At 51.7% G+C, this 11216-nt stretch overlaps 2 protein-coding genes across 2 annotated transcripts; one reads left to right on the top strand and one right to left on the bottom strand.

Annotated features, from left to right (window-relative positions):
• The first annotated feature begins 424 nt into the window (after positions 1–424).
• LOC135233465 (fatty acid-binding protein, liver-type-like) lies at positions 425–3457 on the top strand. Its single transcript, XM_064297045.1, has 4 exons — positions 425–583; positions 1189–1361; positions 1902–1994; positions 3361–3457. The coding sequence occupies exons 1-4, from the start codon at positions 517–519 to the stop codon at positions 3409–3411; spliced, it is 384 nt and encodes a 127-aa protein (XP_064153115.1). The 5' UTR covers positions 425–516; the 3' UTR covers positions 3412–3457.
• A 95-nt stretch (positions 3458–3552) lies between these two features.
• LOC135233466 (histone-lysine N-methyltransferase Smyd1-like) lies at positions 3553–11216 on the bottom strand. Its single transcript, XM_064297046.1, is given in 10 exon segments — positions 3553–4544; positions 4771–4939; positions 5076–5239; positions 5520–5612; positions 6305–6500; positions 7092–7130; positions 7617–7747; positions 7891–8183; positions 8555–8655; positions 11026–11216. Coding segments are annotated over 10 exon segments (1464 nt in total). The 5' UTR covers positions 11148–11216; the 3' UTR covers positions 3553–4388.

Here is an 11216-nt window from a genome sequence, read left to right as displayed (position 1 = left end):
TGCGGCAGAGACAGAGGTCATCTATCTGGCAAGCAAACAAAAACAAACACTGATGTACAGATGGACGTTTAAATACACTTACAGTGCAATTTCGCCTTCAGCAGACACGCGGGGCGACCTACACGTATTTGTTCAAATCAACCCGCGTACACAACTGTACATACTAAAGCATTTCAAGTAAAGTGCATTGAAAGAACACAAACGCCAAAACGGCAACGATAGCCAGACCGATCTACGATGCTCAGTGCGCGTTGCTGCTCAGAGTCCAAATCTATTCGTCTGAAGAGCGCCTCGACTTAGCTTCGTTACAAAGGGAATAATTAGCATTTATCTGATTTGGAATCGGGTCACGGTCCTTCAGTCGGGCCACGCGGTGGTGTTTCTCAATAGGGAATGAGATCACACATCAGTTACGGGGGGGGGGGGGCGTCTCTGTTAAAGATTATTAGCCGCCCGGGTTGAGGGTATAAAGCGACGGAATGAACGCCGCATGAACACATTCCCTGACTGTTAGCCATGTCGTTCAGTGGAAAATACCAGCTGGAGTCTCAGGAAAACTTCGAGCCTTTCATGAAGACGATAGGTGAGTGCCGCGTGTCCATAAATTTGGCAGGTTTTTTCCCCCTGCAAAATTACGGTACAAACCGAGCATCTGAGTCGTTATGTTGGTGTTGGTATTAAACAACGACACATTAAAAAATAGTAATTGGGGCTGTATGTCATGGGAAAAAAACAATGTGTAGCTTGCATCGATTTGATTGAATCTTAATTGACATTTGTTGTTGCGGATGCATGCCCCCTACAACTGAAAAGGAATTACAAAAGAAATTAAACTTGCTAACAGTGTTGCCAACTCTCTGATATCCAAATTTTCACAAAATGTTCCTCAACATCTTATTGGATCCCAATCCCTTGCGGAATGAGACCCAGTGACTTCTCAGGAGATTTTCCAGATTGGGACGTCCCAGCTGCAGAGCCAGGGGGAAATGTCAGAACAGAGCGTAGGGTCTGCTGTGTTTCTAACCACGTGCTCAAATTCTCTCTCCTTCTGACCCAGCTTTGCCTTCATCCTTATCTTCCTCATCCTCTCTCTCTCTGTGGCAGAGATGTCTGGAGCTGCAGTGTCCATGTGTCTGCTGAGCCCCGCCCCCCCCCCCCATCTCTTTAACGAAACTTGTGCTTTCTCAGGTCTCTCGGATGAGATGATTGAAAAGGGCAAAGACATCAAGAGCATTTCTGAGATCGAGCAGAATGGCGACCACTTCAAGGTCACGGTGACGACCGGGGCCAAGGTCATGGTCAACACCTTCACCGTGGGCCAGGAGAGCGAGCTGGAGATGTTGACGGGGGAAAAGGCCAAGGTGAGCAGTGTGAAAATTTGGGATCCCCTTACTGTAAAATGGGCTCTGCACTCCAGAGGTTCACAACACCCATAATTCAGAAAATAAAGCCCCATTAAAATTCAGCATAATTGTGTTAAGAACAGACCACTGTGCTTGGCCATAGAGCTGTGCTTGGCATGGCTGATAATTCATTGCATTCATTACTTATTACATTTTATGAGAGTACAGAATTGAACTGGAGAGTTTTTGAACAACCCCTCAACCCACCCAGAACTGCACGACAGCAGTGCCTGATCACGTTAGGAGTAGCTCTTCCACTTACAATGCGGCCCTGTGTTGAGTTTTAAACTCCTGCTAAACTCCTGGTGCTCCTAGCTGTTCCTGAAAGTCCCTGCATCGGTGTAGTAGTTACTGTTGACTGCAGTAGTTGACGCTGAGCTTGGAAACCTTTTGACGGTTCCCCAAATCGAGGCAAGACCATGCCAAGCACTTTTTCTGGGAATATTTATTCTCGTGACCTTCGACCCTGACCTTTGACCCCTGGCGTCTGCCTTCCAGGGCGTGGTGCGGCTGGAGGGCAATAAGCTGAAGGTCACGCTGAAGGGCATGGACTCCGTCACTGAAATGGTCGATGCGAACACACTCGTGACCGTGAGTATTGAGTCCGGCCAACGAGCGCTAACAGCTTTGGGGGTTCACCTCTCCCCCCTCTCCTCCTCTCTCCTCCTCTCTCCCCCCTCTCTCCCACTCGCCCACTCTCCCACTCTCGCTGTCTCTCTCCTTCTCTCCCTCTCCCCCCTCTCCTCCTCTCTCCCCCCTCTCTCCCACTCTTTGTCTCTCCCTCTCGCTGTCTCTCTCCTTCTCTCCCTCTCCCCCATCTCCTCCTCTCTCCCCCTCTCTCCCACTCTCTGTCTCTCTCCCTCTCTCTCCCACTCTCTGTCTCTCCCTCCCGCTGTCTCTCTCTGTCTCTCCCTCCCTCTGTCTCTCTCCTTCTCTCCCTCACCCCCCCCTCCTCCTCTCTCCCCCCTCTCTCCCACTCTCTGTCTCTCCCCTTCTCTCCCTCTCTCCCCTCTCGCCCTCTCCTCCTCTGCCCCCCTCTCTCGCTCCCTCTCTCAGGGTAGAGCTGGGGGTTAGGCCAGTGGTAACCAAGCCCCGTCCCTGGAGATCTACCGTCCTGCAGGCTCGGTATTTCAACCCTAATTTGACAAAGGCTGACTCTACCTCATTAGCAGCTGAACAAGATCTGTTGAATGAGGTGTGCTTTGTCTGGGTTGGGTCGGCAGCCAACTCACGCCTTGGAAAGGAGATGTGCAGTCAATTCAGCCAATCAACTCAAACGAGGGTCTGAACGCTGAAACCTTCCAAAAAACCAGCAGACACTGCGGCCCTCCAGGACTGGACCGCACGTGATTTAATGTCGCTGGCTAGCGAAAGATTCCACTCGTTTTAAATGGTTTAAATGGGTCTCTGGGCAAGACTGGAAGACTGAAAACCAGCAGCACTGCTGGCCTTGGGGGACCAGATCCAAGCAATACGTGAAAATTGCTGATGACATTCGTGATCCTGTCTTCTGTAGCCTCACAGTCACGGGATCCCAAGCTACGGGTCGGGACCCACCGGTTGATCATGAGGTTTTGGTTCACGTTCACCAGTCGAATTGTACGCCAAACTAGACGTGTCCATGCAGCTGATGTCTCCTAAAAATCCATATTTGCACATACAAGAAACAATTGACTCATTTAGCAGATACTTTTAGCCAAAGCAAGTCGGAGAAGTGTCTTCTGTGATTAGGTGCTTAGATGCTTTCCTCAAGTCTAGTGAGAATAGAAGGGGCCTTTTCTGTGCCTGAACCCTCCAATGGCAGCTGTAGGCAACAGAAAATGTACTTCCTCTATAGTAGGTTGTGGGCTCAGACTCCTTGCTTGTTCATTGGGGCTGTTTGAAGCTCACTGCTATTTGCTCCTACCTTGTACTGCCACTTCTATTCACTAGGTGTCACTGTTTCCTTTTATTTCAGACCGCGACGCTGGGAGGCATGGTTTACAAGAGGACCAGCAAGCGCATGTAGAAGGCCTTGTCTGTTATATTTAATAAAATTTGAAAAAACAAAAAAAGACCAAGTTTGTGGTTTTATTTCCCCCCACTTGTTAAATTAAGTTCCAATTTACTCACTATTGAATACTAACAGGATAAATCACTTTTCACACCATTGACACAAAGAACTTTATTTAGCCTAATTTCAATGCACATGCAGTATGGCTGAAAGACACCGTATCCTGCTCTCACAGCAATGAACTATCTTTACTTTTTACTGGTGCTCAGCTTCCAAAGTGCCTGAAATCTGTTCTTTTCACAAAGTGCTGTGTGTTAGTTTGAAATGTGGTCTGAGACCTGCGATCTAAGTCTGTTCAAAGTTTCAAATGTGTACAGAAAGAACTGCATCTCACCTAAAGACATGCGTGCAACCTGTAAGTAAAGTGAGCTGAGTACAGGTGCACATGGCACACCTGGGCCTCTCGGTACCTGGGGGTAGGGGGTAGGGGGTCATAGGAGTTTGGATCCCTGCAAACATCCCTCAGAACAGGGGACCTAATCCCAGTCCTGGGGCCCTGCAGCCCCTGCCTGGGTTCTTGGGTCTGAACCGGTCGCTGTATTTCGTGGTGACCACAGCAATTCGCAGGGCCTGCGGATCTCCTGGTCAGGACTGGAGACCCCTGTTTCCGAGGGTTGTCTATTTGTATCTGGGACAAGTGATTATTATTACTATTATGTGGTATCAGCGTAAGGTCTGGTGGGTATTTCCCAAAGCAGGACTATGGAATTGGCTGGATAACCAATACCCAGAACAGCTCTTCTTTTTAACTTCAGTCCATGTTCCAGATTTTGGGAGGGTTGCGGGTTTTAGTCAATGCAGTTATCCAGCTAACTCAGCAGTCCTGCTTTGCGAAATACCTCCCTGTTCAGAAAGAGAAGGGATGTGAAACTGTACGTCGGCGAGCCAGTCGATCTCTCTGGTTTGGGTTGTGGTTTCCCACGGCGGTGATGTCACTGCTTGCGGAACAGTTTCTTGACGCCCTCGGCCAGGGGCTCTGACATCATGGACATGGGCTGGTTCTTCAGCGCGGCCTCACGCATGCTGTGGTACACGTACTCGTTCTGCCGGAACATCCTCAGCTCCATCTCCGTCTGCATGCGCATGGCCTGCGGGCAGGGGTCAGGAGTCAGGGGTCAAGGGGTCAAAGGCGGGTACTCTGTTACCAATCGTAGCTTCCTGCCGTTTGAAAAGCAGAGCAGGCGGAAGGAACGCCTCGGTGGTGTCTCCGTCCGGTGGGTTGACTGAGTCTGGGGCGTGAGAGTGAGGCGTCGGAGAGAGATTGTGTGTGTGTGTGTGTGTGTGTGTGTGCGTGTATGCGCGTGCGCGTCGTACCTCCAGGTCCTTGGTGATGGGATGAGTGGGGCCATGTGTGATCAGCAGGATGCCGTAGGCCTTGCAGATCATGCCGTGCCCGACCTCGATCAGCCCCGCGTGCCAGTGTGTCACCCCCGCCCGCATGGTAGCCATGCCCATCTGGGCATTATTCGGGTGGTAAAGCTTCCTGTTCGGGGAGGTAAAACAGCCTCTCTCAATTCAGTCCAAGGATGACTTATTCTCTGTGTTCTCTCTCTCTCCCTCTCTCTCTCTCTCTCTCTCTCACACACACACACACACACACACGGGTGTGTGATACTCACATGTACCCCTCCACCATCCTGCGGGCGTATCCAGCCGCCTCCTCGAAGAACTGCAGGTAGGACAGCACCTCACTGAGCGTGCTCAGTATGCGCAGCAGGTACAGGTGAGTGTCGGCCAGGACGGGCTCCTGCCTCTTCAGACACTCCCTGCACAGCTTCACTACCTGAGAGAGAGAGAGAGAGGGGGAGGGGGGGGGGGGGAGGGGGGGAGAGAGAGGAGGGAGGGGGGGAAGGGAGAGAGAGAGAGAGGCAGAGAGAGTTAAACAGAGAGAGAGATGGAGGAAGTGAGACCGAGAGAGAGAGAGAGACAGAGAGAGAGAGATGACAGTATTATGATTATAATCCACAGAATGGCCATATGTACAGATTCATAATGCAGATATGAGGTGTGTGTGAACTGATGGTGGGACGGGTGAAGGGGGTCGGGTAAAAGGAGCGCTTTACCTCGTTGTACTTGCCATCGAGGCGAGCCTGGTCCAGCTTCTTGATCGTCTCCAGGCTGAACTCCGTCACCTCCTTCACCAGCTCCTCAGATGGCTGGGCGGGCGGGCGGGCGGGCATAGAGAGAGAGAAACCATTGCAAGGGATCATGGGAATGCCAACACTCTCCACACCCCTCAGTGGCCCTCACCTAGTCTGTGCTGAAAGGTCAACGGTCAGGGGTCTTTTTGGGCAGAGGTTTCAACAAAGCTGTTCTCTGCACTGACTAGATAATCAATTCCCCCAGATTAGGCATGGGGATGGATTTATGTCCAGAAGGATGGAGCCAGGCCCAGCTTATCTTAATATAACATTGAAATCTGCAGGAGAGGCACTATATGTGATTGGCTGTGGACACGCACCTCTTACCTTGACAAAGTTAATGGCACTAGTTAATCATTTATGTATTGTCCATGTTAGTTAGCTACTGAACAATCCTCTGACTGATAAGTTGCATTTTCAATGATCTCATTTGTGTCAAAGGCCAGTCTATGATCTTTTTAATGGAGTGTTGCACATTGCATGACTATAAACCTTTTCAGTACAGTTCTGCTCATGTATGCATGTGTGTATGAGAAAGTGTGAGTGTGAGTGTGTGTGTGTGTGTATCTGTATATGTAACCTTTGTGTAAGTTATAGTGATTGACAGGCTGTCGCTACATTACTGGCTGAGTACGGTCACTACACCTGAGCTGCCAGTGGCCGTGAAGCGCACACACAGGTCATGTGACAGTGTGACCCCGCCCCACCTTGTTCTCCTCCGTGTCCAGGCTGGCCATCATCAGGTCGTCCTTGATGTGCTCGGTGCAGTGCTGGCAGGTGCAGGTGAAGTAGTACTGCTGCTTCAGCAGCTGCTGGCGCTCGGCGGACACGTTCAGGAAGTCCACGTACGACACCGTCACCTCCTCCCCCTCGCTGATCTTACCCAGAGCGCGCAGCTCTATCCTGAGAGAGGGGTAGGGGTGGGGGGGAGAGAGGGGGAGAGGGAGGAGGGAGAGAGGAGGGGGAGAGACAGAGAATGGGGGAGAGGGCCGAGAGAGGGGGAGAGCGGGGGGGTGAGAGAGGGAAAGAGAGAGAGGGAGGGGGGTAAGAGAGAGACAGAGAAAGGTAGAGAGCATGAGAAAGAGAGGGAGAGAGGGAGAGAAGAAGAGAAAGAGATGGATGGATGGAGGCAAACGACTTTAACAGGAAGTTACAGAGATGAGGGAGGGAAAGAGAGGAAGAAACCCCTATCTCTTTCTTTCGCTCTCCCAGTCTTTCACACGTGAAGGAGCTGTTGACCCCGCAGACCTGTGGGGTAACGGCTCTGCTGAACGCAGCGGTCGCAGGGCAAACGCAGGCAGGATGGAGCAACCGCGAGATGACAGGAAGTGATGTCACTCAGGTCAGTCTACGTGGGGGCGGGAGCAATGGAATGGAGTGGTGGGCAGGTGGGGGGTGGGGGGTGCGGGTGTGCCACGTGAAGGAAGTGGGGGGTTCTGTTTTTGGAGTTTTTACGGGGGAAGGGGGGGGAGGGGAGAACCCAAACAGACGCACCTCTTTTGAGAGTGAAACATAGTGCTCACGGCCGACTGACTGAAAGACAAAACCACAGCAGACCTTACAGCAACCCTACTCACACCCTAACTCTTCCTTTGCACCATCCTTGATGCCACCACTTAGCCCCCACCCCTCTGTCTTTTGGTAGGAAGTGACACATGTCCTTCCACCACCTTTGCCCCCTGTCATTGGACAGGTAGGCCTGGTCCCAAATTACCTCCTAATCACCCCGCCTGCACACTAACGCTCATTTTGCGTATTCGCGTGAGTCGCCATCTTGTACGAGCGTTGTCCCAGAACTGAGCGAGCCAGGGGTAGTCCCCCCAATAATGAGAAAACAAAAGCGCTGGCTTAAAAGTGAGTGCTGACCCAGCATGCATTGCTTTGCTTAATGCCGTTATGAGAGTCCTTAAAGCACGGCAGAGCTAGCCATGTTTAAAATGTCATTATGACTGCCAGTGGTGTGCCTGTGGCAACCCCGGTCCCTTTCGTTAGACAGGAAGTGACACGCGCGGTGCGTACTTTCCGTGGTTGAGGATGACGGTGCAGTTGGGCCAGCAGTCGTGGTTCACCAGGCACAGATTCGGAAACAGACCAACGCCCACTGCCTGGATGCCTCTTTGATCGCTCACCATAAACCCATTGCAGTTTACCTGATTAGAGAGAGAGAGAGAGAGAGAGAGAGGGAGGGAGAGAAAAAGAAAGAATGGAGAGATTGAGGCATATTCAAAGGAGGAGGAGAGGGGTGTGAGGAGGAGGAGAATGAGGATGAGGATGAAGAGGGAGACACACTGACCACTCCGAAGATGTGTGAGATGTCGTCCACCCTGTACTGCTTGCTGTTCCGTGGCCAGTAGTCCAGGAAGTTGTGAATGTCCACCTTGAGCTCCTTCAGGTCGTCCTCTGCCATGTCCGACACGTGGTCCTCCAGGTCTGTCAGGGTGGTCAGCTGCGTGTCCGACGCCACCTCCCCCTCCTTCTCCACCCGCCACAGGATCCGAGCCGCTAGCCTGCGGGACACACACACACACACACGCCATCAACACGCTCACACACCGCACGTCCTCTTCGTCCTCCCTCTTCCCTCCTCTCCCTCCTCTTCCTCCCTCCCTCCATTCCTCCTTCCCTCCCTCTCTCCCTCCTCCCTTTCTCCCTCTCTCACCCTCCCTCCCTCCCTCCATTCCTCCTTCCCTCCCTCCCTCCATTCCTTCCTCTCCTCCTCTCTCCCTCCTCTCCTCCCTCCCTCCCTCCCTCCTCCTCCCTCTCCTCCCTCTCCCTCCTCCTCCTCCCTCCCTCCCTCTCCTCCCACTCCCTCCCTCTCTCTCTCTCCTCTCCCCTCTCCCTCCTCCCTCCCTCCCTCCCTCGTCCTCCTCCTCACCATTTCTCTTCCCTTGCCTAGTCTTGACGCTCCCGCCACTCCCGTGCTTGGTTTCCGTCGCCCCACCGCGTGCTCGCCCTGCCGGCCCAGGTGCGGTCGCAGTACTGCGCAAACTTGCACTGACCGCAGCGCTGCAGCTTCTGCTGCCGCCGGAAACAGCTGTGGCACACGTGATCCACCATGCTGCGGGGAGAGAGAGAGGGAGAGAGAGAGAGAGAGAGAGAGAGAGAGGGGAGGGAGAGGGAGAGAGAGAGTCAGAGAGAGAGAGAGAGAGAGAGGGGAGAGAGAGAGAGAGCAGAGAGAGGAGAGGAAGAGGAGAGAGAGAGAGAAGAGAGAGAGAGCGAGAGAGAGAGAGAGAGAGAGAGAGAGAGAGAAGAGAGAGAGAGAGAGAGGAGGGGAGAAGAGGAGAGGAGGAGAATGAGAGAGGGAAGAGAGAGAGAAGACAATTATAAGGCAAAAAAAATATCCATGTTTTCTCAAAGCAGTGACAGAGGGAGGCGGGGCATTGAATGAGGGAGGAGGGGCAATGATAGAGGGAAGAGTGGCAGTAACAGAGGGAGGAGGGGCAATGATAGTGGGAAGAGTGGCAGTAACAGAGGAAGGCAGGGCAGTGACAGAGGGAGGTGACTGACACAAGCACACACACACAGACACACACACACACACACACACACACATTCCTGAAGGCAGAAACAAATGACCTTGAGACTGTAAAACACACATGTCCATCAGCGGTGCTCACAGGTTGCTGTACAGGGTGAATGAGGACAGGAACTCGTCTCACTCAAACACAGTCTATCCAATCAGAGCGCGGGGTATTTACGGCTATTACCGACCAACTCACTCAAGGTTTCATGGGCTGATATTGACCCTGTGGGTGCGTTTGCTGTTTATTTGACTCCTGCAGTAAAACTGGAGCGTTTCCATTACGGGACAAAAGGTCCAAAATGTTAGTGAGTTGCGTGGTTGCAATCAATCGTTTTTTTATTCCTCAGTGTTTTTATCTCGCTCGTGAAGCCATGGCAGAACTTCAGCACTGGCTTGGACAGTGTTCCTGCACAGCCAATTTGTGCTTTGATTGAACGGACCCCCAGGGTTTCGGGCAGCCAAGGGGGGACTCCTGTACCTGTTTGAGAATGCTAGAACAGGTCAGGCACAGGTGGGCTAATGCGCTGGCCTGCTGTCAGTCTGGACTCCCGTCTCATGGCCTCGCCACTAATGCAACTGCCAAATACCATAGATAAAAATGTCATAGATCCCCCTCCATCAGAGCACCATAGATATCCTGTGACTAAAAACACACCACAAAGCTGCTTGATGTTAGTGCAGCTTTTGAAATTAGCGATCAAAGCGCTCTCACTGAAGGGCTAAGGCCGTGGGTGGGTCTTGCAATACAGCCTTTTCATCTTGTCTCTCTGATGGGACTTTCTCATTCTCTGTAAGTGACCGTTTTGTCATCTTCTCCTCCCCATCCATGCGGTGTCCCACAGGGCTCAGTTCTTGGGCCTATCTTTTTTTTACTATTCATACGCTTCCTATTGGTGAGATTAAGAGCTTCACCATTGTAACATGGAAGATACTCAACTGTACCTCTCCTTTAAACCTAATCAGCTAGACGGGTTTCCTTTCTCGCAAGACTGCTTCGCTGCCATTAAAGGTTTGGATGGCTAACAATTTCCTACAGGCAAACTGTGATAAAACCGAACTTCTTATCGGCCCTGATAGCATGAGATTCACGGTACGTTTGAACTTCGGCTTGCTAGCAGATCTTATGCAAGATCTCGCTCTAAGAATTCACGAGTCATGCCGGACGAGCACATGAGCCTTGATCGGCGTGTAAAGACAGCGACTCCTTCCCGTTTTTTCATCTTAGAAATATTTCAAAACTTCAAAAAAAAACTGGCATCTCCCATTAAGAACTTGAATCAGTTACCCATGCTTAAACAACAATCCATGCGTTTCATACTGGCTGAATTATTGCATTTCTCTTTTCAGCGGCCTCAGCAAATCAGCTCTGGAGAAACTACAATTAGTTCAAAATTCCACAGCAAGTTTCCTCCGTAGGACAAGCCACACAGCTCCCATTATTCCCGCTTTGGCCTCTCTGCACTGGCTACCAGTGAAAAATAGGATTGATTTTTTATAATATTGCCAGTCGCTTTCAAGGCACACCATGACCTGCCTCCCTTTTACATTTCTGATCTCCTGTCCCTGCATCTCACTAGCAGGACTCCTGGGTCACCAAGTGTGTGTGTAAGTATGTGTGCTTATGTCAGTGTGTGCGCACGTGTGTAAATAAGTATGTGTATATAAGTATGTGAGTGTGTGTATGTGTGTATGAGCATGATATGTGAATGTGTGTGTGAAGGTGCATGTATCCGAGTGTGGGCAGTCACATGTGCGTGTGTAAGTGTGCGTGCGCATGTGCGTGTGTAAGTGTGCGTGTGCGTGTGTAAGTGTGCGTGCGCATGTGTAAGTATGCGTGTGCGTGTGTAAGTGTACGTGTGCAAGTGTGCGTGTGCGTGTGTGTGAGTCGGTCGGGTCTGTCCCTACTTGTCGAAGACGACGGCGGCGAAGCTGGGCTCAGAGAACAGCACGTCCCCGGCCCACAGCTCCTTGGCGGCCCGAAGGCCGCGACCCTTTCCCGGGGAGTCGAACACTCGCACGCTCTCCATGTTCCTGTCGTGGTTCGGAAAGACCCCCTGTGCCCCTCGGTCCTCCAAATCAAACCCCTGCTCATTCCA

The sequence above is a fragment of the Anguilla rostrata genome, chromosome 10 (assembly GCF_018555375.3).
Source record: "Anguilla rostrata isolate EN2019 chromosome 10, ASM1855537v3, whole genome shotgun sequence".
Classification (NCBI taxonomy): domain Eukaryota; kingdom Metazoa; phylum Chordata; class Actinopteri; order Anguilliformes; family Anguillidae; genus Anguilla; species Anguilla rostrata.
Note: the sequence above shows the minus strand (reverse complement) of the source record. Positions and strands in the feature narration are given on the sequence as shown.

Bases quoted from the DNA above. Each gene is read 5' to 3' on its own strand.
- LOC135233465 (XM_064297045.1), top strand. From the start codon at position 517: ATGTCGTTCAGTGGAAAATACCAGCTGGAGTCTCAGGAAAACTTCGAG. The intron at 584-1,188 runs GTGAGTGCCGCG...GTGCTTTCTCAG, and splicing joins GCCTTTCATGAAGACGATAG to GTCTCTCGGATGAGATGATT. The intron at 1,995-3,360 runs GTGAGTATTGAG...CTTTTATTTCAG, and splicing joins ATGCGAACACACTCGTGACC to ACCGCGACGCTGGGAGGCAT.